Below are 27,554 nucleotides of genomic sequence, written 5' to 3' on the forward strand. Positions count from 1 at the left end.
GGAATATAAAAATGGGTAAAGTAAAGACAATGAAAGAGTCGGAGGTGCCGATGGAGGGAATGTGTGGCCGTAATCCAGAGGTGGTAGAGCAGTGGTCTCAAACTCGTGGCCCGGGGGGGCCACATGCGGCCCGCCAGGTACTGTTTTGAGGCCCCCCTCGGTATTATAAAGAATGATTCTTTATGGAAAACTTGTGCGGTCGCGTCTGGAACGTTGCTCGCTGCACTGCTGCAACCTCACTCAAGCGCTTTCATGCGTCTGTACGCAATTGTCCTCTCCACCCCCACCTCACAATCGTGTACAGACGCAGGAAAGCGTTTGCGTGAGGTTATAGCAGTGAAGAACGTAAGGTAACCATTGGAGGCAGTGCAGAAGGTGAGAGCTGAAGGCAGTTGCGGCCACCGGACACTTAAGGCACAAGTTTTCCATAAGGAATCATTCTTTATAATACCAAGGGCCTCAAAATAATTGGTCCAAAATCTTGTCTATTACAGTTGATACTTTGATATTTTTTCACTTTCTGCATGTTGCACTGCTTTCAGCTGTGTATAGCTGAAATTATCAGAAGCAATTAAGGAAAGATTTATAAACTATAGTTCCTTAATTGCTTCTGATAATTTCAGATAATCCACATTTTGGATTTGTAGGTACTTACCTCATGCTAAGTTGTCATTTCTTTAATAAGACATTAACTATTTTTTTCTGAGGCCCTCCAAGTACCTACAAATCCAAAATGTGGCCCTGCAAAGGTTTGAGTTTGAGACCGCTGTGGTAGAGGTAGGAATGAAAACTAAAAAAGTGGGTAGGAGGAGGGGGGTTAACATAATTAAAAATAAAATACCCCTAAGACAGCAAAGATGGAAAAATGAATTATTTTCATTTTAGGGATTTGCGTATGTAGGTACAGTGTTCTAGTGGCTGTATAGCTCCTAGATTCTTTTCAGGTTGTGATCACTTTTACAAGATGAATGTATTAACTAAAAATATTGTACATGTGTAAGCTATCAATATTATACAGACTCCTCCCTTGTTCAGATGTGAATAATGTTTCTGATATGATATCTGAAAAAGGGATTTATATTATTTCTAAAGCTCTTATAAAATATTTATAGACAATTCATATGCTGATCCAGTAAAATATTTTAAAAATTTCAAAGAATGCCTTGATTAAACCATGTTGTTTGTTTTATGTGATATTATCATTATTATTTTTGTTGTATGGAGGGAAGTGATAGAATAGTAAATAATTCTATTCTATGAAACAAATATATCCCCAAGTAGAACAAAGTTAATAATAGCCCTTTGACAGGAAACTGGCAACACATCACTGATCTTATAGGAATCAACCTGTATGGTACTGCTCCCTTGACTCTTCCAGTCAGTTTACCTATGTGGATGGTGCACAGTAGGAAAATTGGTATTGCCTGCAAGCTCATTTTCAAAGGCAAGCACTCCATGAAGATTGCCTTTAAAAATGTTTCTGGTATGCACATTTTCAAGTCGTTTATTTGTAGGATCATATGAGAGTTGGAGGTAGGAAAAGGGGGCTGCTCATGTTTATTGAGGCTACTTATCAAAATCATAGGGTCAGAGGTAGAGACTGACACGGGGGAAAAAAATTTGTCCCCGCAGCATCCATACAAGCCTCAGTACTGCAATTTTTAGCTTATTCCTTCCTTATAAATCAAAGTTCTGGCTGCTGAACTAGAGAAAGAGATGTTCAGCTGGCAGGGCTTTGTTTATAATTTTTTATAAATACAACTAATATACTACTTTATCCTAAAGCAAAAAAATATATAAATAGAAATTTTTTGTTCTACCTTTGTTGTCTGGTTTCTGCTTCCCTCATCTCATTCAATTCCTTCCATCCACTGTCTGTCTTCTCTTTGCATCTTCCATTTGCTCTGTTACTGTGCTTCTCCCTTCACCCCCCCCCCCCAATTGGTCTGGCACCCATCTTCTTCCCTCGGCTCCCCCCATAGTCTGGCATCTCTGTCTTTTTCCCTTCCAGCATCTTCTCCCCACTCTGTCTTCCCCATGTCCCTTCAGCGTCCTTCTTCCCACTCTGTCTTCTTCATGTCCTTTCAGCGTCTGTTCCTTTCCTCCACCACCCTTCCTCTCGCCACCTCACCGCCCTTCGGCACACCTCGCGCTGCCCCCTCCCTCCTTTCTACCTACCCAAATCTTATCTATCTATCTATCTATCTCCCTTCTCTTCTGATGCAAAGTTGCATCAGAGGAGAAGTTTCCGCCCACACGCACGCTACTGCTTGCAGGCTCCGACCGCTTTGTGAAAGTTACTCAAAATGCAACGCGAACGTAAAGGGGAGGGCGGGAGATAGAGTCGGGTAGGTAGGAAAGAGGGAGGGGGCCGCGCGATTGGTGACTGTGCATGTTCCTTCCCTTAACTGTGGGGACAAGGCCATTCACCGCTCCACAGGGCAGTGGATAGCCTTGTCCCCACACTGAGCACTTTTCCCCCCCTCGCCGTTTTGGCGGGTTACCTACGGGTAACAGCCACCGTGTCATTCTCTAGTCTGAGGTCCTATAGACTTGAGTTACATGGGCTCTGTCTTAGAATACCTGGAAATGCTTCTGCTGGGAAAAAGGTGTTTATGCTTTAGATATGGTGGAGGATATTCATGTTAACAAAAAAAAAATGTGGAAGGAATACTTCTCTGAAGTATTGCTCTTAAAAAATTATTCCTTCATTTCTTAAGACTCAAGTTCTCATCATTCAAATGATTGCCATAAATAGTCTGAATAATTGGTGTGCTGTAGTTAATACAGCAGTGCCCTTTAGCAAAGGTAAGCATGAACTGCTTCCATGCACTACACAGTTTTCAAAGGTTTCTGCATTGGATTACAGGAATAAAAAAATGCATACTGCATCTGAAGTTTTTTTTTCTCCTTTCTTCTGTAACTAGATTCTAGCAGAATACCAGACTATATATAGTACTGTAAAAGCTAGATTTTATTCTAATAATGTAGTTCTGCCTATAGGAGGGCAGCACTTCAGAAGGCCATAGATTTTTAAGGTTCTGCTAAATGCATTGATGGATGGATCATGCCACTGAGGTGGCCACTGATTGGCTCATGGCAGCATGCACAGTAAGGAATCTACCTGTGATGTTTTGTGGCAGAATACAGGAGTAGTTTGCCATTGTCTTCCCCTGTGTGTGGTTCCATATGTTGTTGCTGCCCAGCACGGGGCCCCTCAGTCTCCCAGGCAGTCTGCCATCCAGGTGCTAGCCAGGCCTAACCGTGCTTAGCTTCTGATAGTGAAAGTGGGCCTACTCAGGGCAGCCAGGCTGTAGGCCAAATGCATTGGTAAGTGAGAAGATTTCAGTGATGGATAGTATGGAAAAACAAAGATTTAGTCCTAAAGAGTGTTGTTATCGGAAAGGGATTGGGACTTGTATACTGCCTTTTTGTAGTTTTACAACCACACACAAAGTGGTTTACATACAGGTTCTTAAAGCATTTCCCCTATCTGTCCTGGTAGGCTTACAGTTTATCAACTGTACCTGGAGCAGTGGAGGATTAAGTGACTTGCCCAGGGTCACAGGAAGCAGTGCAGGTTTTGAACCCACAACCTCAGGGTGCTGAGGCTGTAGCTCTTTCCACTGTGCCACACACTCCTCCAACATGCTACTGTTAAAAAAAAAAAAATGTTATTTTTACCACGTCCCTCTATGTGCAATGAGACCTAGTAACTAATAAAAGCCCTGTGATAAGGAAGCACATGCGCTGGAGGGGAGAGGTTAAGACACAACACAGTCTTGTATGAACAAAACACTTTTTAGTCTTTTTAGTTTGCCTCATACTTTACAGAAAATTAGCTTGGCTTTCCTCAGCCAAGCAGAACAGGCATCAGTGCTTTTCCCATAGCTCTGCCCTCAGCTGATATCTAGGGAAAAATCAGGAGTTCTCTCTCAGGGACCTCTCTGAACTGATCCCAGGCTCATGCATATATTCTCCTCCTTGCCTGAGGACAGCCCCTGTGACTTGGCAGGACTGCTGAGGCCAGTGCATTCTGGGAGCTGTAGTTTCTGCACAAGAGATCCAGCACCCTCTGCTACCTAGTGATAGAATAAGATCATTACAGGCCTTTTATCAAGCCTCATTAGAATTTTTGTAATCGCTGGCCGCTGCGTTAAAAGCTCCAACGCTCATAGAATTCCTATGAGCGTCGGAGCTTTTACCACAGCAGCTGATGAACCCCCCCCCTCCTAATGTGGCTTGATAAAAGGGGACCAAAATGTTTCACTTTATTATTAACCCCAATTATGAGTAACCCACGCTAGTAAATATGCCCCTCAGTATAAGTAGCAAAGTGTATCAGGAGAATTTTAGGCAATTGTTTCTGTCATTGCTATGTCTTAAACAGCTTAGCAGAAATGAACAGATATATGGACCTGATGATCTGGATGAGCTTGCTTTATTGAACAGTCCAAACCAAGTCAAAATCCGTCACAGTGAACGTTTGTGGTGCAACCCAATGCAACCAACTAGCGGATTTAGATGTCTTAAGCGCCAAAATTTTGTTTTTCACCCGTATATAAATTCTGGTACATCTCTTCAGGACCCCCGAGGAAGGCTTGATGTAGCCAAAACGTGGACTGTGTTGGATTCTGGTTTTTCAACCCATGTTGGTTGCATTGGATTGTACCGTCGACTTTGGCTGTGAAGGATTTTGACTTTGTTTGGACTGTTCAATAAAGCAAGCTCATCTAGATCAGTTCCACTTGCCTATTGTTTTCTGGAAGTCTCTTGTGTTTGTGGGACTCGGTGGTCTTTCCCTTTTGTTTGGTAATACGGTGTAGTAGAGAATGACATGGTGACAAAATTCATCACCATTCCCATCCCCACGGATAACCAAGGGAAACCATCCAAAGTCATTATGTAGTGTATGTCTTAACCACAGTCCTTCTACACCAGCATTCTTCAATGCAAGACTTGAGGGTCAGTAACTATGCCCATTCATACCCTGATTCTTCCCTCTCTCCTTAAAGAATGGCACAGGGACAGAATGTGTCCCCATTTTTGCGAATAACAGCGGGAAACCATCTCGTGTCATTCTGTTGTGTTTCTTAGCCTCAGTCCTTCTACACCAGCATTCCTTTAATGCAAGGTTTGAGGGTCAATGGTTGTGCCAAGTTTTCAAGTTTATTTAAAATTTGATATGCTACTTAAAAATTTCTAAGCGGTGTACAAAGTAGAAAGAAAATAAATATAAATTTTTAAAATTTCAGGGGTAGCACGAATTGTGATAGGATAGAACAAAAAATGTAAAGTACATTAGGAGGGGTTGTTCAGTTAAAGGCCATAGCATCATAAGCATCTTTAAATAGGCCCATTCATACTTTGATTTTTCCCTCTCTCCTTAAAGAATGACATGGAGATGGTTTCCCACGGTTATCTGCGGGGACAGGAATGGTGATGAATTTTGTCACCGTTTCATTCTCTACAGTGTAGCTTCTACATAATTTCTGGAAATCTGACAGCCTAGGGCCGAGAGAAGCGTTTGGCAATACACACCAGTTGTTGTACCAAAGAAGCAATTCTTTAACTGGTTTTCAGTATATCCCTTATGAATATAATACATATAGGGTGGGATTCAGAAAATGTTGCTCTAAATTTAGCTCACCAGACAAAGGAGAATGCCAATCTCTACACAGACACCAAAGGATCCAAAAAAGAGCAGAGAATGCCAGGTCTTCAAACCAACCGCACTTTAATATCAACCATTATAAATAGAACATTCATATAACTCATTATACATTCAAACAACTCGATACAGGCCGTGTTTCAGCTGAAAAGTCTGCCTCAGCAGTCCTTATGAATGAAGTATTAGGTCACAAATAATATTAAAAACGTAATGTGTATGCAGCCAGATGGGTTTTCAAGATATAAGAACATAAGCAGTGCCTCTGCCGGGTCAGACCACAGGTCCATCCTGCCCAGCAGTCCGCTCCCGCGGTGGCCAAAAACAGGTCAAGGCCTGTCTGAGTCATCAGAAGGGGCTCCCCTGCCACCTTGGTTTCCCATTTAAGTTCTGCCCTCCTATCGAAGTCCTAGCCCTCCGGTCTTGCACATGCACGACCAGGTTGGTTTACTCAGTACCCCACGATCCCTCTATCCCTCAGGAATCCATCCAATCCCTGCTTGAATCCCTGTACCGTATCCCTAATGAATATGCATCAATAAAAACCAATTAGGGTATTACATAAATATACAGCCTCCTATTTCAAGAATTCATTAAAAAAGTGTCATAAGTATCGGAGAGACAGAACGCTGTGGAGAGAAGCTGATTCCTTTACCTCTGTTCCAGAGAGAATCTATGCTGGAAAAAAGCAGGCAAAGCAGAAATAAAGTGCTCAGGCAGAAACTTTCCTGGAGAGAGGATGGTGTTCATTTGTTCCCACAGCATGAATGTAGACCCCTGAAGAAGCCAGTAGCTTGGTGAAATGGGTCCCGTTGGGCCAGGAACAAGGCTACGAGTACACATGACAGAAGAACCAGCTGAAAAAGTTTAAGATAAGTGCTGGTTCCTGTCGTTATTAAGATTGATAGCATTATGCACCTTTGATATTGAAGCACAAATAGTACGCACAAAGCTCAATTAGGGTATTACATAAATATACAGCCTCCTATTTCAAGAATTCATTAAAAAAAGAGTCATAAGTATCAATAACAATCTACAAAGCATTCACAAAATTTTAAATAGTGAAAATTTAATATACTTATATTTATTAAATAATTAACACACTACAATCATTGCTACTACTCATAAATACATACACCCAATTCTACATATACCCAATGATATTCTAAATATATTTAAAGAGAATTGAACTAGATTTGAGTAATTAAAGTTAATCTTATATTATAGGAAGGTTAAGTTTGTTCCTGAGAATCTCCCGTTTGGTTCTCTACTCCTGAAGATGCTCTTTCATGAAACACAGACTGGTGTTGAGAGAGAGACTTTCCATGTTCTTGATTCTTGTGAAGACAGTAGACAGAACTGATTAACAGAAGATGCTTTTTTTGTCAACATAAGAGGATTACAAAGCATTTAAGGCTACATCTTTTGAAAAGAAATTCAAGGCTGTGATTGGGGTACAGGGGTGTTCTCTTACAATAGAACACTAATCAACAAACAATGGGAAAAGTCCTCCTCGTTCTCAACTTCTGAACACAATTGTCTCCAATATGTGTGATATGCTTCACAACTAAACACTCGGATGCCTGCGCTGATTATTCACAAAGTTTTTATAAATCAGCATTAGCAGGTATAGGATATCTTTCATTGTTTTTTATTGATGCATATTCATTAAGGAAATCTTGAAAACCCATCTGGCTGATGGTCCTTCAGGACAGGTTGTCTAGCTCACTTGAAATATGACTCAAGAAACACAAACTGCATTGTTATTGTCCTCTGATACAGAATTTTTTAATGAGCCTGTGATGCATTTCTCATACTTAAACCAAACTGAAGATATGGGGGTAAAATGTTTTTTGCTTGGCATGCATGTATATATTTTTCATAGAACTTCTTTTAAAATCTAGGATGGGGAAGTCAAAGTTCCAAAGTTCACATACATCACAGCACCTGGCTGCACTTTCCGGGACATAACTTACGCTGGATCTTCACTTTCGTCCTTTTGTTTGTGCTGGTGTGTGAAATTGCAGAGGGAATAGTGTCAGATGGGTAAGTGGAAGCATAATTTCGAAGATAACAGTGGCTATTTTAAGGGGTTGAACATACACACTTAAACTTAGCATAATATTTGATCTTAACCAGTAAGTGTGCTAATGCGATCTCTGTTCATGGTGATTAAAGCACAGAAGCTTGCCAGGAAATCCTGTGAACTTTGCCAACAGTGCTTGCAGCAGAATGACAATCATAACCTCATTAGTCACAGTTTTCCAATGGGAAAATATAGATGACTCCTATACTTACTGGAGGTGGCTACATTTGGTGATATGCATTTGTCTGATGTTTATACCATACAAAAGTATGGCTGCAAATGATGGTAACTAAGCACATTAAAATCTACTCGTCTGTTCCATTTTTATGTCTTAAAATAGATTCACATTTCAACAAAACCAGATAGTCTGTAAACCATCCAGCCCTGAGATCAGTAGTGCTCAAGCTTTGCCACTCAGTGAACTGTATTTGTTGTGAGCTCGATTTTCCAGTGTCACATTCAGTGGTGTTTTTTTTTTTTTTCATTTCTAATCTCTATTGCATTCTCTGTCCCTTGAAACTTAAGAAAAAACCAGCATAACCTAGCCAGATAAAGGGCTTAAAAACTCACTGGCTGTTTAGTGAGCATTACTCAATCTTAAGGGCAGTGATGACTGAGAACGTTCAGTGAAACACAATGTATGCCGGTAGATAAAGACCATAAGTCACATCCAGTCTACCCATCCTGCTCAGTAAAAGAAGAGTAGCCTAATAGTTAGAGTAACGGGCTTACACCCGCCAGAGTTTAAATCCTACTCAGTGGTGTAGTAAGGAAGGGCGGGAAGGCAGACCACCCCAGGCGCTTGCACTCTCCCTTCCCTGCTCTTCCCCCACCTCTTTAAATCTTCACCTGCATGAGCAACCACTCTGTCCTGGCTGCTTGCAACGACCTGGCTCCCTCTGAAATCACTTCCAGGTCACAGGGCCAAGAAGTAAAGATAGAGGGAAAGCCAACATCGGCGCAAACAGCAGGTCAGAGAAGCTTCTCATGCTGGGCAAAGATTTAAAGAGGTATGGGGGTGAGAAGGAAGGAAGTGAGTATGGCATGTGGGGTGTGGAAGGAGTAAAGGGGTGGAGAGGAAGGTGCGATAGGGCACCACCACCCCAGGTGCCTCCTACCCTCCTATTCCACTGATCTACTAGCACTTCCTGTGACCGTGGGCAAGACTTTCAACCCTTCACTGCCTTTAGATTCAAAATTGGAGGCCCTTTTACTAAGCTGTGATAAAAAGTGACCAGCGCTATACCCAGTGTGGGTCTTTCCCATGCACTGAGGCCACTTTTAGTGTGGCAGTAAAATGGCTAATTTTCCATAAATCCCATTAATGGCTACATGCTAATTTTCCCATTAGCACGTGAGCACATACTGACAGCTATTGTCTAAGCAGCATGGTCTCGCGCATTCACCACACGCTAATTAGTTAGCATGGGTTGATGTAGCTGCACCAACCAATTAGCACAGTACATCCCTACTCTTCACCCCTAGACACACCTCTAGTGCTAAAAAATAAAATTATATATATATATATATATATATATATATATTTTAGCATGTGGGAAGCTCATGCCAATCCCAAAGCTACTATTAGTGCGCCCTATGGTAGTGGTTTTTAACTTGAGGTAAGTACATGTTAGTGCTTATGTGTAGCTTAGTAAAAATGCCCCTTGGACTGTAAGCCTATGGGGATGGGCAGTATCTACTGTTCCTGTTTAACTAGCATTCAGCCATTATTGAAAAGGTGTGAGCAAAATCTGGAACAAATGTTATCCTATTCCTTTCCATAAGGAACCTTTTTGGAGAAGGTGCCCTGGTGGATAGTGCAGCTGCCTCGGCACCCTGAGGTTGTGAGCCTAATTCCCACTGCAGATTCTTGTAACTCTGGACAAGTCACTTAACAACTTCATTGCCCCAGGTACAAAATAAGTACCTGTGTAAAATATGTAAGCCTCTTTGATCGTAACCACACAGAAAAATCAGTATACAATCAAGCTATTGTGACATCATTGATGAGGTTGAGTTTTATTGGTGGAATGAGGCATTATGACATCACATTCTCAGTTCTGATTCTCTTCACACTAACGGGGGGGAGGGTGGAGGGGGAGTTAGCAACATATACCATTGGATGTGGAGGAATGGCTTAGTGGTTAGAGCAGCTTCCTCAGCACCCTGAGGTTGTGAGCTCAATTCCCACTGCAGTTCCTTGTGACTCTGGGCAAGTCACTTAACACTTCATTGCCCCCGGTACAAAATAAGTACTTGTATAAAATATGTAAGCTGCTTTGATTGCATAAACCATACCTAAAAAGCAGTATATCAAATCCCATCCCCTTTACCCGAGTCTCATGGCTTCTTGCACTCTGGCACCTCCTTCTAGCCTGTTTCCTATGCATTTATTCTTCTGAGGTATTTGAATGTGTATCATCTGCAAAACGGTGTACTTTTCCCAATAGCTTATGCATACTGTTACTTAAAAAACATGTTGACTAGAACTTGTCCAAAACCTCTCCTTGTGACCTAAAGTGGTAATCCTCTTTTCCTTAGCATGAATTCTGTGTACTAATCTATTTTGTTCCCTGCAACTCGACCAATTTCTAACCTAGTTGGTCACTGTAGGATCCATAGCAAGGATATTTGGTTTATTTATATATCACCTATGTGGGACCATGATGTAGGCCTCAGTAAAGGGTAAAAGGTTTTAAATTTAACTCAGCATTTCTCTGAAATCTAAATATACCACGTCTAGCACACTTGTACCATCTAACGCTCTGGCCATCCATTCAAAAAAATCGAATCAGATTCATCTGGCAAGACCTAACTCATGTAAAACCATGCTGCCTGTGATTACTGTCTTCCAAACAAACAAGCAAGTCTACTGTCTCCTATACAAACAAGCAAGTTCATTAATTTTCTTAAGAATCGCAATTCTTTTTTTTTTTTTTAAGTTCAATAAGTTTTTATTGGTTTTTGATAAAAAACAATACAAACATAAAAATTATCAACAAACAAATAACCAATGTTCGTATTAACGTTTTATATGTTCATTTTAATAAAAAAATGTTTTATGTGTGTTAGAGCACTTTAAAATATTTTATATACATTAGAGGATTTTAATTTGTATTAATCCATTTACTGCACATTAGTTCATATGTTAATTTGTATTAAATTAAGCTAGAAATGACTAAATGTTATATGCCAATACATGCTTATAAATGTGCATCCCTGCTGAATGGCACTTTACTATACGAGGGGGGGGCTGAAAACTTCCTAAATTCTGAGCATTATTTCCACTGTAGCTGAAAAAAGTGTTATCTTTTTCGTTAAGTGCCAATTTGCAGAAACAAAATTCTCTTTTTGATATTGTTTCAGATCATTGATTGAACCATATCCACATCATTCTCTTCTTGGCTGGGCTGAGAACTTTTCAGAACTCCCTCGAATGAATGCTACTCAGACAGAGACTATGTCTGAATTCAAAAGGGCCTGGGATAGGCACATGGGATCTCTCGGAGAGAGAAAGCGATAATGGTTACTGCAGATGGGCAGACTGGATGGGCCATTTGGCCTTTATCTGCCATCATGTTTCTATGTTTCCATACGTGTTTTGGGTTTTTTTTTTAGCACTCAGGTTTCACTTCAAACCACTATAAGGCATCTGTGCATTCCTTTTCATAACCTGTGATTAACTATGACAGATTTTGCTTGTCCACCAAAGATAACTTAACTGAAAATGATTCTATAAGTTGTAATACTCCTAGGGTGGAATTAAAAATCTGTCTTAGCAGCAGGGTTTTCCTAAGACACTTTCTGCATAGCAATTTTCTCATAACATCTGGGGAAACTATTTAGAATCAAGCCATTCTTGTGGGCGGTGGGAAATGCTTTACTGTGTAAGGAAAAATCAGCAGGCATTGTGGAGTGAGGGAAAACATTTTTATGACTACAAGAAGCTGAGAATATTCATTGCTGGCCTGCACAAAGAACTCTTAATAGAATGGCATGACATTTAGAGGCTGGATTCAAAAATTGGAGAGTAAAATTTACAAGGCAATTGTTCCACAGAGTTTCCAAGTCTCCAAGTTTATTAATTTCTTGTTATACCATCTATCCCAAGTATCTAGATGGTTTACAGTAGGTTGATACAGTAAAAGATTAAAAAAATATAGTCTAAAACATTAAGGGGAGAAGATAGACAGACTTGACTTAGAAACATAGAAACAGAATATGACGGCAGAAAAGGGCCACTGGCCCAACAAGTCTGCCCACTCTTAAGGACCCTCCCCCCTTAGCACTTCCACGAAGTGAACCCACATGCTTATCCCATTTTTTCTTAAAATCGAGCACGTTGCTTGCCTTAATTACCTGAAGTGGAACATCATTCCAACGATCATCCACCCTTTCAGTGAAGAAATACTTCCTAGTGTTGCTATGAAATCTCCCACCCCTGAGTTTCAACAGATGCTCTCTTGTTGCCATAGGTCCTGTAAGAAAAAAGATATCTTCTACCTCAATAAGGCAAGTTACATATTTGAACGTCTCAATCATATCTCCCCTCTCTCTGTGTTCCTCGAGAGAGTATAGCTGCAACTTACCTAGACATTCCTCATATAGGAGATCCTTGAGTCCTGAGACCATCCTGGTGGTCATTCGCTGAACCGACTCCACTCTCAGCATATCCTTTTGATATGTGGCCTCCAAAATTGAACACAATATTCCAGATGAGGTCTCACCATGGACCTGTACAACGGCATTACAACTTCAGGCTTCCGGCTGACAAAACTTTTTCGGATGCATCCCAGAATTTGCCTAGCCTTGGATGAAGCTTTCTCTACTTGATTGGCAGTCTTCATATCTTCACTAATAATTACTCCTAGGTTGCGTTCTGCAGCAGTTCTTGTAAGTATGCATGGATTTCTGCTGCCAAGGTGCATAACTACATTTTTTGGCATTAAAACTCAGTTGGATTAAATTCAATTCGAAAATAAATAAAAAGGAAGGGTAAGGAAACAAAAGGTTGGGGAACGGTACCCACTTAATTTCTAGTTAAGTGTTCCTTGTCCAGATAAATTCCAGGGAATGAGATAATGTGATTATGAAAAAGGTCAGTTAAAGGCGTCCTTAAACAGCCAGCTTTTTAGTAGGCCTTTGAAATTAGTAAGTAATTTTTCTTCTCTTATATTGAGAGGAAGTGAGTTCCAAATTTGGGGAGCTGTAACAGAAAAGATTGAATCCTTCCTTGAATAAATAATTTTTAGTGAGGGAGTTATCAGCAGGGATTTTTCTTCTGATCTAAGAGATCTTACAGGAGTGTATGGAATTAAAAATCTTTCTAAAAATGCTGGGGCTTCGTTTACTAATATCTTATGTGTCAGTGAGGCAATTTTATAAGTGATTCTGTGGTTTACCGGTAATCAGTGATTTTCCGTTAACAATGGGGTTACATGATCAAATTTTTTTCTATTCATACTATTTACTCTTAGAGGAATTCTGTAAGTTCGAGTTCTTTAGGCTTTGATAGACTGCCTATCTTAAAAAAAAATCTAGGCAGTGTACAGTAAAAGTTTTTTAAAAATAATTTAACAGTACAAGTTAATGGTAGAAACATATAAAGACTTATTACAGAAACTAAAAGGGAAGAAGGGGAGAAATACAATCTGTGGAAAGGAAAGCTGGGGAGGCTAAAAGAACAGAAGGAGGGGAAAATTTAAAAAAAAAAAAGAATACTGCAAATCAAAGTCCTGCTGAGTCCTAACAATTGTAAATGTCTTCAAATAGAAAAGTTCATAATTCCGGTGTAAGCAGAGCATTCCATGGTGTTCCAGCAACAGCAGAGAAAATGGGTTTACGAGTGGCATCGTAAACAATGGCACGCAGAGAGGGAACCATAAGGAGACATTGATTAGTGGAGCGTAGTGATCTAGAAGTAGAATAGGGTATGATCAGTTTATCAATGAAGGCGAGAGAATGGGCAGATTTTCTTTTAAATGTAAGAACTAGAATTTTAAACGTAATACGGGGGGGAAATTGGTGGCCAGTGAGTTTTTGAAATAGAGGAGTTGCATGATCAAATTTTTTTTTTGCAAAAGCACGAGGCCCGATCCTATAAATAGTAACTAAAATGTAGGCACCAAGGGACCAATTCTAAAAATGGCAGCTTAAGTTAGGCGGTAGTAGGCACTATATTGTTAGAAAGTAATTAAACCGCCATTAAGAAAAAAAAATTAGCCGCCTGCTCGTGCCTCTCAAACTGGCGCAGTAATCACAGCCACAGAGGCATCTAAGGGAGCCCAAGGTCAAAGAAGGTGTGGCTGATGCTGGAAATGACCTTAGGCATCCTTACGCAGCTCCGTAGCAATGATGCATATGCAACACAGGTGCTGGAAATGTAGGCCTTCAAAATGCTGGCCCATATTTTTAGTGCCTCTGTTTCACGTACCCACAATTCTGCAACCGGTGATTGACACAGTACTGGCCCCGGTTGCAGAATCCGGCGCCAAGTAGTGTGGCCATTAGACATAATTCTATAAAAGTTAGGTCCACTCAATAAAATCATGCCTAGCCGTGCCTAAAGAGGTTTTAGGCATAAATAGACATCCTAACCTTAGGCCCACCATATTTATACCAGGGTCTTCTTGACCTAAATACCATTGTTTGTCCAAAACAGGCAGCAACAAGTAAAATACGCCCCTTAATCACATCTACTTTCTGGTAGGTGTCTTACCTCATTGGGCACCTATCATACAATTAAGTGCAATTAACATCAATTACAAATTAATTGCCAATTACTGATGCCAGTTAAACTGTATAAATAAGTTAGGCACGCTGATCTAGGCGTCTAACTTTAGGCGTCATTTATAGAATCTGGACCACAGTGTAGAATTTGTGCAGAATTCCTCAATTCTTGCCTCGCAGGAGGAATCAGGCTTTATAACGGGGAAATTCTACATAAGTAACTTTCAATTAAACCCCTGGATTCTACGTATGGTTGTTTGAGTTGTGCTTGCAAATTATTTTTTATTGAATAATGAGCCAGTTAGCGCTATTTGCCATTTTAACAACCAATTATTGGTGCTAATTGGAATTAATTAAAAGCTATGTGTGTGAATATTATGCACATATGGGCAGATCGGGGGCATTCCTAAGGTTTAGATGCATAGTTATAGAATGAGGAATATTCACACCTACCATAATTTAAGTACAAGGATTTACACCACATTTAAGTCCCCTTTTATAAAGCAGTGCAGCTGAGTGCCACGTGGCAAATGCTCCAAAGCCCATTCAATTCCTATGGGTGTTGGAGCATTTACCATACTGGCCCACACTGCCGGTCAAGTTGTCGTAAATGGACAGACTTAAATTTAATCCCGGGTCCCGGGCACGAGCACCGTTCTATAAACCATGCCATGAATATCACTGATCCATATATAGAATTAAGTCCAAAGTGTGCAGAATTCTATAGAATTTTCAAATGTTAAGCTTAGAATTTTCAAAACTTTGGACCAATTTTTTTGGGAGAGGTAACTATTAGCAAGATAGTCCTGAGGAGTGTTGTTTGGTTTTTCTTTTAGAGCAGTTTGCACATACCATGCAGCTGCCAAAAACAAAAAAGGATAAATAATTTAGGATACAATTAGATAAATATCAACAAGTATAAGCTAAGGATTTAGGAAAAGCCCTTAGTTTAACAGACAGTAAGCAAGAAGATTGAGGAGAAAGGACTTGTAGTCATATGCAGCAATTAAAAAAAAAAAAAAAGTTTCTCCTGCAAAAGCAGCAACAGCATGATTCTGAATGCTCTTCCACTGGATTCTCTAATAGTCTCTTTGGTGGCTCAGATTTAAAAGCCCAACGTCACATAACCAATGTAGGAGAAATCATTTTATTAAGGGAACCCAGTGGGGCAGATTTATTGACTTCACTTATGCTGGACTTAAATATCGTTCAGTGGTTGGGAGTGGGGGTGGGGATGGTCAGTATAACTTTAAAACTAGAGCCAGGTTTGGATAAATTTGCTCCACCATATTTCTAAAATTGACCATAGTAACGTACCCCCTCCTTCACAAAACCGTGCTAGCGTTTTTATTGCCGGCCGCCGCGATAACAGCTCCGACGTTCTTAGAATGCCTATGAATGTCTGAGCTGTTACTGCCACGGCTGGTAAAAATGCTAGCATGGCAGCGGCTAAAAAAGCTAGCACAGCTTTGTAAAATAAGGGGGAAAGCAAATGACAGTAGATAAAGACCTGAACAGTTCATCCAGTCTGCCCAATAGTCACACTCATTATACAGTATATTCGTGGTTAAATTGTCTTTTCTTTTTAATATTTCTGGGCAATAGACCATAGAAGCTTGCCCAGTACTGTCTTTAGGTTCTCACTGCTGGAGTTACCACTGAAGCCCACTCCAGCCTATTCTAACCATCATGTCACTGGTGCTTCTATCAAAGCCCTTCCCAGCTCATCCTAAACCAAATCACCATATATGGGACAGAGACCACGCAGGATTGCCCAGTACTGGCATTAGTTTGTTTTATACCATTCATTTTCTAATTAGCAATCCTCTATGTTCATGCCATGCTTTTTTAAAATTCCGTCACTGTTTTCATCTCTACCACCTCTCTCGGGAGGACATTCCAGGCATCTACAACCCTCTCCTTGAAAAATAATTTCCTAACATTACTCCTAAGTCTGCCACCCCTCAACTTCAATTCATGCCCTCTAGTTTTACCATTTTCCTTTCTCTGGAAAAGATTCTGTTTCCATATTAATACCTTTCCAGTATTTAAATGTCTGTATCATATCTCCCCTGTCCCTCTTCTCCTCTAGAGTATACATATTCAGGATTTCCAATCTCATCTTGAACATCTTTTGGTGCAAGCTCCATACTATTTTTGTCGCTTTTCTTTAGACTGCTTCAAGACTTTTTACAACCTTAGCCAGATACAGATCAAAAACCGGACACAGTACTTCAGATGGGGCTTCACCAATGACTTGTACAGGGGCATCAACACCTTTCTTCTGCCTCTTTCTGTACAGCCCAGCATCCTTTTGGCCATCACCTTGTCACACTGTTTCGATGCCTTCAGATCCCCAGGCACTATCACCCCAAGGTCCCTCTCCCCATCTGTGCATATTAGTCTTTCACCTCTCAGGACATACGGTTCCCTTGGATTTCTACTCCCTAAGTGCATTACTCTGCACTTCTTCGCATTGAATTTTAGTTGCCAAACCTTAGACCATTCTTCTAACTTTTGTAGATCCTTTTTCATGTTTTCCACTCCCCTCGTGATGTCCATTCTGTTACAAATCTTGGTATCATCCACAAAAAGGCAAACCTAACCCTTCAGCAATGTCGCTCACTAATATATTGAACAGAATTGGCCCCAAAACTGATCCTTGTGGCACTCCACTACTCACCTTTCTTTCCTTCAAGTGAATTCCATTAACCACCACCACCTCTGGTGTCCTGTTCATCAACCAGTTTCTAATCCAGTTCACCTCTTTAGGTCCTAACTTCAGCTGATCAAGTTTGATCAAGAGCCTCCTATGAGGAATTGTGTCAAAGGCTTTGCTGAAATCTAAGCAAATTATATCTAGCACACTTCCTCAATTTAACTCCCTGGTTACCCAGTCAAAGAATTCAATCAGATTCATTTGGCACGATTTATCTTTAGTAAAGCCATGTTGTCTCAGATCTTGTAACCCATTTGATTCTAGGAATTTCACTATCCTCTCCTTCAGCAACGCTTCCATTATTTTCCCAATAACCAAAGTGAGGCTTACAGGTCTGTAATTTCCCGCTTTATCTCTGCGACCACTTTTGTGAAGAGGAATCGCATCTGCTCTTCTTCCATCCCACGGAACCACTCCTGTCTCCAGGAATTTTTTTTTAACAAATCTTCAAGTAGAGTCGCCAGAACCTCTCTGAGCTCCCTCAATATCCTTGGATGGATGTCATCCAGTCCCATGACTTTGTCCACCTTCATTTTTTCAAGTTGTTCATAAACACTTTCTTCTGTGAACAGTGCAGTATCCATGCCATTCTCACGTAATTTTGCCAGCCAATCGAGGTCCTTCTCCAGGATTTTCTTCCATGAACACAGAACAGGAGTATTTGTTTAGCACATTTGCTTTTTCCTCATCACTCTCTACATAGCGGTTTCTAGCTTCTTTCAGTCTCATAAAAAATCCAAGTAGTTAAGAAGCTACAAGCAAGCAGCACAGCTCACAATACTCCAATGTAGGCTGTCTCTTGAGTACTTGGATATTTTTGTGACTTTTTATGTTTTTATATTTAAGATAGCCAAGGACCCTAAGGCATTTTTTTTGCTGAAACACGGCCTGTGTTGGATCATTTGTATTTTACACGTTATTTGGTTTTGATCTTGTGGGTCACTTGTGACTGTATACACCAGGGCTGCCCGAGATCTACTGGCAGGTCAGGTTTTCAGGATATCCACAATGAACATGCATGAGAGAGCTTTGCCTGCACTGCCTTCTTGGTATGCAAATCTCTCTCATGCATGTTCATTGTGGATATCCTGAAAACCTGGCCTGCCAGTAGATCTTGAGGACCGGACTTGGGCAGCTCTGGTATACACCCTTTGTGGATTGTTTTTAATATTATTTTATTTATTCATTCATTCATTTTTATAGCCCGTCTTCCCCAGGAGCCCAGAAACAGAAACAGTACGTATCTCTGTTTTCAGAAACAGAGATACGTACATTAGAGTCAATAACATGCTACAGGATCAAAACACAAACCCTCTCTTTTACTAAGGTATGCTATGCTTTTTAGCGTGTGCTAAATATGCACTAAACGCTAACATGTGCATGTTATCCTATGGATGCGTTAGTGTTTAGCTTGTTCGTTGATTGATTTAGCGCATGATAAATGCTCTCAAACGCTTAGCGCACCTTAATAAAAGAGGGCCAAAGCTATAGAATCAATAACTTACAACTTATAGAGAATGTGACTAAGAAACACATGCTTTGCAGAATCTAAGAAAATAAATCATAGAGTCATATCTGCAGTAGGTGGTAGAAGAACTGGTTAGCAGGTACCTTGAAGCAAAGCTGTCAAAGTTTGAGACCAGATTATCGTTTTTTTAAAGTTATTTGGACGCTTACTAAACTACAAACTGATACATCCGATCTTCTGTTCCAGAATCTTTTTGTTATTTTGCTGATATTTCAGAACCATATGTAGAATCCAGCAGATTGGTTCTTGTAGGTCCCTCTTGGGTTTCACAATATAAAGTGTTCAAAGTAAGCACATATAGCCAGCATTTTCTAGGAAATGTTTTCTTAGCCTGTCGTCCAGCTGAGATGTACAGCGTAAGTGGTCAGACTTTAAAATTGCACTTCCAGTTAGTTTAATACATTTTTCCATCACAGATGCCATGCTTTGAATTGATTTTAAAGATGATAAAACATATTTGCACTTGGTCATTGAAGGCACTGCTGGAGACCAATGTCTAATTAAGCTACTTTCTCCAGTTCGGTTCTTTGGAATGGGTCAGGGAAAAAAAAAATACAAGATTGGGCTTGTAGTCTTTAATATTACATTAGGACTGTTTCTCTGTTCTTCAAGTACATTTATTTCCATGTTGCCCCTTTCTATCAAGCTGTGGTCGTCTGATGATTCTCTGTAGTGCTTTTGAGGTTGTCCTAGTGGTAACTAATAATATTCTTTGGCAGTCATTCAAATAAATTCAATTGGTAGGCCATATAATAGAAGCTAGTTTTGTTCCCCCCCCCCCTCATTATTGTTGATGGCTCCAGACTGTACAGTCAGAGCAAGTTTCAAAAACCTAGAAACTGATAGTTGTGCACTGCTATATAGACACACGAGCAGTAATATGTTACTGGTAATTTACTTTTACAAGTAATGCATTATTTTTCAAAGTAACCTACCTAGACTAGTAACTGCAACATAGTCCTATTGCCTAATGAAACTACAGCTCCCCCTCCCAATTCACGGTTTCCCCAATCGCGAATTTGGTTATTCATTATTTTTTTGCTCCTTGAGTTTTAATTGCGAAACGCTGCCCCTGACATCCCCCAGACCTTACCTGGTGGTCTAGCGGCGACGCGGGGCAGGAGGGATCTTCCTATACTCCTGCCCCGTGCAGAGCCATCATGAAAATGGCTACCGTGAGTTCCCGTTGTTGTCTCGAGACTACAACAGGGGTAGGTCAGAGCTGGCTCAAAAAATTATTCACGAATTTCCCTATTCGCGGGCTGGCTCTGCCCCTAACCCCCGCGAATATTGAGGGTCTGCTGTAGTGACTGTTTTATATTGCAGTACTTTTGGAAAGTAACTTACTCAACAGTGATTGTTCTTACTTTTAAAAGTCATATATTAGTAGTGATATGTTGCTAGTAATAGTACAAGTATTACTAGTAATATATTACTGGTACTATTACTTTTCTTACCCTTTCCTTCAATTTATTTCCTTCCACTTGACAATTGGCATTCTTTCAGATTTATATTTATGGTCTAATGTTCACTGCTTTGTTATCTCCTCAGGACACATGGCATCTTAAATTACAATAAACCATAAGATGTAACTTAGTAATATATTATTTGTACAACTCTGATAGACAGACCCTTCACTGTGCAGCTAGTCCAGAAACAGGTGGAAGGCGTCAGAAAATGTATTTATTGCAGTAAAAATGGTTAAAATTGGCCAAGCTGTGACCAGGAATTGCCAGGGTTTACTCAGAAAGGTTTGCTTTTAAATGTGACTTGAATTATTTATTCTGTTGTATTTTTCAGCTTTTCAGATTCCTATCACCTTCATCTATACATGCCAGCAGTGATGGCCTTCATGGCAGCCGTCACATCTATCGTATACTACCATAATATTGAGACGTCAAATTTTCCAAAGTTATTAATAGGTACGTTCTACTCTAGAGTAAGCTATGAATATGTAACTACTTGTACTCTGACTTATCTGCTTCTGATGTGACGTGGTTTTGAAGGAATCTCCGTTCAGACCCACTGAGATAAATGTTTGCTGCTTGAGTGAATCTGGCTGAGTTTTCCACTCAGTGGTAATGATCTCTGTGTTCAAGTTCAACCAGTGATTACTTTGGATTTGTAGCTAGATTTGAAAACTACCTCATTACACTTTCTAATTAAGCCTCCGCGTTGTAATGGGTGCAAGTTCTGGTTTAATTTGTTGCCACAATCAGGTGCCAAATAAAAGTGAGAAAAAATCCTCTTTCAGTTCCCTTAAGGTTCCTGAGACAGCAGAAAGTGGAAGCTAGGGTACCAATCAAAATAAACAAACAAGGCAAGCTTGCTTTCAATGACTGCATATTTCAGTTGTCACTCAGGTGTGGGTGATGGATCTGAAGGTGTTTTTCTCTTTCTTCCAATGAAATCAGTGAGACTGCTGAACAGCGGTCTCATAAGTCTATTATGGTTGGCAGATTTTTCTTTCTTTGCCGAGACAATATTGACATTTAAAGTAATTTGACAGTTCTTCTTATTTGACTATTCTCTCCAGTAAATTAGGAAGCTCACTTGTTTTTTCTCACCAACATATAAACTCACCAATCAACAAGTGATCTTGAAATCAGCAGAAAGCTGGTAAATCAAGAATTTTTTAAAAACCCAAATCATTCTTGTTCTGCTCTAAGCCTTTTCTTGTATGAGTTCCTTCAGTCCTAACTTTGGTGTTATTACTCTGGGAGTATTCCTGGCTGTACCACCTCAAGGAAAGGAGATTATCAGGTAAGGATAACATTTATCCAAGACTGGCATAGGAGCTGTTCTAGTGCAGCTCAGTAAGATGAAGGTTTTGGAAAGAAAAGTCAATGTTCTGTCTGCAATAAGAAATGAATCCATCATCTGGTCTGGTCTATACTTAAGTGGACACCTTTGAGCCAGACCTCAAGTATTTAGCTCTCCTTTCCATCAATAGCTATAATAGTAACTAGAAAATAAAAGAGCTTTTAGTCCCACTAAAAATGATTGCATTGATATCCTTATTGTTTCTGAAACCTAGGACAATGTCCAATTTTTAAATTATAGATACCTTACACCAAATCACTTTTATTCTGTCCAAATGGTTCTGTCTTTCTAGGATTCAGTCAGTTATAGGGTCTGGTTTACTATAACTTTCATATCATATTGTATCTATCTAAAAAAAAAAAAAAATGCTTAGCAAATCAGGCTTTTAGCTAATAAGAGGCAACCCTAGCTCAAAAGATCAAAATATGTTTATTTGTGGAAAATAGTACAAGTATTTTCTGCCATTAGTGAGATTAATTTATTGTCTGAGCTCTATATAACTGCCTTCTTTGATGCAAAAGGCAAGACCAGTTACCACAGCAACAGTGGAATTTTATTAACCACAGAAATAGAAATGCATACATTCATATGTTGCTGGGAGGCATAGTATTTTACTTGCAATGTGTGAGATGATTCTTTTTCACCCCAAACATATTATACATAATACATTTCATAAAATGCCTTCTCAAGAAATAATCTAGTCTAATCTAAACTTTCATTTTATATACCGCATCATCCCTGCAAAAAAAGGGTTTGATGTGACTTTAAACAGCATATTAATTTAAAAATTTGTATGAGGAAAAGTCCATAGTCTGTTATTGAGAAAGATATGGGGGAAGCCACTGCTTGCCCTGGATCGGCTGCATGGAATATTGCTACTCCTTGGGTTTTGGCCAGGTACTAGGGACCTGGATTGGCCACCATGGGAACAGGCTACTGGGCTTGATGAACCATTGGTTTCACCCAGTAAGGCTATTCTTATGCTCTTATGTTCAAGAAAAAGGGCAGATGAGATGAGTAGTAATAGGGCAGATCAATCTTTATTAGATAAGTTCCAACAGGGATCCCAGTTTCGGCAATATACAAATTACCTTCTTCAGGGGACAAGAAATATGCAGATACAATTCTATTGAGCATTCAACCAAATCAAATATTGGGACACTAACATCACAAATGTGATTCTGTCCGAAAGCAACATTCAGCCAACTGAAATGTGAAAATGCTATTAAATGTGTAACTGATGGGTTGTGGTAGCGAATTCTAAAAAGAACACGGTTGCGTCTGTCAAAGAGAAACACGCTAAACATTGTATGAGGGAAAACCAATAAATTCTATTCTGTGTTTAATCTTATATATTGCCTTCTTCCCCACAAGGGGCCCTAAAGAGGTTTATAGTGTTCCCCCACAAATTTGCGAATCGCGTACTCACTCATTCACGGTCTGCTCTGACCGCCTCTTCCTGTAGTAGTCAGCCTACACCAATCAGGAGTAGCTCTTGATTGGTGTAGCCCGACTTTACGACAGAAAGAGGTGGTTGGAGGAAACTGCGAGTGATTTTCTTCACCCGCTGGTGCTCCAGCTGCCCTTGCCTGCCTCCCCTGCATTTTGACAGGGGAAAAACCGCATTTGCAGTTTTTTGAAATTTGCGGAGGTTCCTGGAACAGAACCACTGCGAATTTTGGGGGAGTACTATACATCATAAAGGGAAAATTTTACACTTTGATGTTCTACTTAAAACTTACCTTATGTACCCCCTTCCTTTACAAAGCTGCGCTAGCGTTTTTTGTGCCGGCCACGGAGCTGTTACTGCGGCCGCCGCCGCTATAAACACTAGCTTATGCTCTTCCTCTGGCCACACTTCTTTTCAGATTCATGCACTAGAACTTGCATGCAGCACCTTACATAATAGGCCGACCAAGTTGTGTGTGTAATTTATAATTAGTCCCAATTAGTGTCAATTATAAAGTGTTAATTGGTATCAATTAGGCTTGTTCAACAATAAAGTTATGTGCGTGCAAATTGGCTGTACACATCAATTTGCACGCACAATGTAAGGTGCCATATAAGGAATTTAGGGGTAAGGGGGTAATGTATGATTACGCCCTGTAAAGTATGCAAATGCATAATCTGGCCACATAAGCATTGCTATTCAGTGGCACTGAACTGGATAGTGCTACAGAATATCACCACCGACCACCCCTGCACTGTCTGCATAGTGCCAGGGCAGTCCATGGGTAGGGTTTGGGTGGGACCTGTCAGGAGCTGGAACTTAACTGGTTAGCAGCCATAGTGAGACCACTACCCAGTTAAGCAAGCAGCTAAAATGTAGACTAGGAAAAAAAGCTGTCCTAACATTAACCACTAAGCTAGCCGGGCACCAGCCTGAATATTGTCCAGTGCCCAGTTAAGTAGGTGGAGCGGCATCAGGGGCTTCCTGATCCTTCCCCCAGCTCTGATCACCTTGCAAGACAAAAAAACCCACCTCAAGCCCCATCCTCATAGATCCCTCCAGTCCTACTTCATAGAACACGGTGGTTCAGTGGAGGTCCAGTGGGCAGGACTGATGCCTGTTCCAGCCTGTCCATTGCAGCTCTGTACCCAGAATGACTGCTACGACCTCTAGCAGCAGTCTCGCGGTACATGTGAATACAGGAATTCAGAAAATGAAAGTGATTTATTGATAAACAGGTTATGGTGGGTTACAAGAGAACATACACAATCCACCTATAAAGCAAAGATATGAGAAACTTAAGAAGATAAGAACTTAAGAATAGCCTTACTGGGTCAGACCAATGGTCCATCTAGCCCAATATCCCGTCTTCACGGAGGCCAATCCAAGTCGCAAGTACCTGGCAAAAACCCAAATAGTAGCAGCATTCCATGCCACTGATCCAGGGCAAGCAGTGACTTCCCCCATATCCCGCTCAATAACAGACTATGGACTTTTCCTCCAGGAACTTGTCCAAACTTTTCTTAAAAATCAGCAATGCGTTCCAGAGCTTAACTATTCTCTGAGTGAAAATAAATTTCCTCCCCTTGATTTTAAAAGTATTTCCCTGTAACTTCATCAAGTATCCCCCTAGTCTTTGTAATTTTTGATGGAGTGAAAAATCGATCCACTTGTATTCGTTCTACACTACTTAGGATTTTGTAGATTTCAACCGTATCTTCCCTCAGCCGTCTCTTTTCCAAACTGAACAAGTGAAACACTGTAAATAGCAGTATCAAATCCACACCGACTTACTAAATCATCAAACCCTTGAAACTGGAACCCAGTTCCCAGGAAAATAGTAAAAGCCGGAGATTGGTATTCAGCCTTAAACAAAAAAGCCAGCTATTAAACAAGATATATTAAAGATAAAGGAGCTAGACTAGTAGCTCACAGGAAACATGAACAGACCAACCTCAGAACAGATAATATGAATGGCTAAACTAGACCTAATAGATCCTAATAAATCTTAATAAAGAACACAGATGGAGAAAGAATGAAAAAGGAAGTCAATTAGTAGCATAGCTGCACAGACCAAGATACAGGCCAGAAATACAGGGAACCTGATGAATCGCAGATAACCTTAAGGGTAGACAGAGAGCCTAGAACACTGGAAGTGGCAATGATTTAAAACATACAAGAGAACCAAAAATTAGGAGAAAAAAAAATTAATTAAATGTTGAGTGCACAAGCTAGATTTAAGGCCCTGAAAGGAAGGGGTTTGAAATGTCAACCAACAAGCAAAAAGGAAATAGAAATCTAGCAAACAAGATGTGGTAATTAACCGAGAGGCACAATTGGCCGTTATAGAATCCATAGCATACATCCTCCATGCGCCTAACTGTAGACGATTTATAGAGGATTGCCCCCCATTATGGACATTCTTCTGTAAAATTCTTCTGCGGGCATTTTCTAAGTGAAGAGATTGTCCAGGTGGAATGCACAGTTGTGTCTCTCTTTGTTAGCGGAAAGATTGGCGTGGGGCATAGATTGATAGTTTCTTCATCATATAATCTGGGACCATCTTGTGGTAGATTATATAGGTAAATACTAGGCTCTTGAAAATGCAGCTTTCCCTATACCAGGGGTGTCAAAGTCCCTCCTCGAGGGCCGCAATCCAGTCAGGTTTTCAGGATTTCTCCAATGAATATGCATGAGATCTATTTGCATGCACTGCTTTCATTATATGCTAAGAGATCTCATGCATATTCATTGGGGAAATCCTGAAAACCCAACTGGATTGCGGCCCTCGAGGAGGGACTTTGACACCCCTGCCCTATACAGATGCCAATGAAGGAAAGACAGGGTCATGGATGTCCAGGTTTTTTAGTAGACAAATCGCTGCATTTTGCACGAACTGGAGTAGAGAATGGCACGGGGAAAAAATTTGTCCCTGTCACTGCCCCATCCCTGTGACCACCATCCCTGTCCCTGCCCTGTCCCCGCGACCACTGTGCCCGCTCTGTCCCCATGACTATTGTCCACTTCCTCATTCCTAATGTAAGGGAACATGCGCGATCACGGATTGCGTGGTCCAGAAGCCCCCTCCTGCCCGATTGTCGCGTCCTGCCATCTCCCTCCCTCCACCTCACCTTAGGTGCCTGCTGAGTCCAACTTTAATTTTTCTCCCAGCTCCATGCTTTCGATGAGCCACGCGCGCGACTGCTTGAGCTGTTGACTCTTCTCCTCTGATCCAACTTCCTGTTTCCGGTTGCTTCAGAGGAGGAGATTCAACAACTCAAGCAGCCACGCACACGTGGCTTATTGAAAGCGTACGGCTGGAAGAGGAATTAAAGTTGGACTCGGCAGACACCTAAGATGAGGGGGAGGGAGGGAGGGAGATGGCGGGATGTGGCGATCGGGTGGGGATGCTGGACCGCGCGATCCGTGCTGGCTTCACTGTGGAGACAAGACCATTCACCGCTCCACAGGACGGTGAATGGCCTTGTCCCCGTCCCTGCAGCAATCACTAATTTTTCTTTCCCCGTTTCAGCAGGTTACCCGCGGCTAGCCGCAGGTAACAACCACCATGCCATTCTCTACTTCAGAGTCTTTGATAGAGTCTTAGCAGTCAGTCCTATATATAATGCATTGCAACAGTCCATGTGAGATAAAACATATGCATAGAATATCTGGACAAAATCAGCTTCAGAGAAATATGTTTGAATTTTCTGGGGTTTTTTTTAACTCTTATTTTCAAAATATTTAAGCCTGATTATGTTTTATTTTTCCTCTCCCCTTGACAGCCTTGCTAGTATATTGGACCTTAGCTTTTATAACAAAAACCATGAAGTTTGTAAAGTTCTGTGATAATGCCATCGGACTGTCCCAGCTACGATTTTGTCTGACAGGACTTCTGGTTGTACTCTATGGCATGTTACTAGTTGTGGAGATAAATGTCATCAGGGTAAGGGTAAGTGGTATTTCCTATCATGTTTTCATTTCAATTTCACAACAGTATAATTTGCAGGAAAAAAAAATGTTGAGGACCTATAATAAGTAAGCTGCGCTAAAAAGTGATCGCTACTAAAACAAGCGTGGGGTTTTTCTGCACACTGAGGCCGTTTTTAGTGCAGCTGTAAAATGGCCGTATTTCTCATTTCCTCTTTTAACGGCCAAGCGCTAATTTCCTCCTTTAGCATATGGTCATTAGTGCAGGAGCACTTACCGACACCTACTGGGACTGGGTAAAATGCAGACCTCACAGACCCCCATGGATCTCACAGATCTTAACCGCACACCCTTAAAAATCTGCTCATCTCGGGGGTGACCGGGATCTGTGAGGTCCGCAGGAGTTAAAACAAGGATCTCTGCAAGGTCCGTGTTTTACCCCCTTCCAATCCCAATGACAAAGAGAAAAAGAAATAATCAAATATAGAAGTTAAAACATGAACCCCACGGAACTAAAAATGCATGGCCTTAAAAAGAATGCGGCTGTGATGTAGGGTCCCCTGGGAATCCTTGTTTTTTTAACTCCCGTGGGCCTCACGGATCTCGCTTACTATGCAGATC

At 40.8% G+C, this 27,554-nt stretch overlaps 1 protein-coding gene across 4 annotated transcripts in view; it reads left to right on the forward strand.

Moving 5' to 3' along the window:
• The window catches only part of ABCC8 (ATP binding cassette subfamily C member 8), a 200,634-nt gene that overhangs the window by 4,638 nt on the left and 168,442 nt on the right, over positions 1-27,554 (forward strand). For all 4 annotated transcript variants that reach the window (XR_004537595.1, XM_033928351.1, XM_033928352.1 and 1 more), the window contains exons 2-4: positions 7,573-7,714; positions 20,531-20,652; positions 26,789-26,955. Coding sequence is in view for 3 of the 4 variants with exons in the window: in XM_033928351.1 (XP_033784242.1) it covers positions 7,573-7,714; positions 20,531-20,652; positions 26,789-26,955 (431 nt within the window). In the remaining variant the exon portion in view is untranslated. The remainder of the gene's footprint in view (positions 1-7,572; positions 7,715-20,530; positions 20,653-26,788; positions 26,956-27,554) is intronic.

The sequence above is a fragment of the Geotrypetes seraphini genome, chromosome 19, assembly GCF_902459505.1.
Source record: "Geotrypetes seraphini chromosome 19, aGeoSer1.1, whole genome shotgun sequence".
NCBI classification, from domain to species: Eukaryota; Metazoa; Chordata; class Amphibia; order Gymnophiona; family Dermophiidae; genus Geotrypetes; species Geotrypetes seraphini.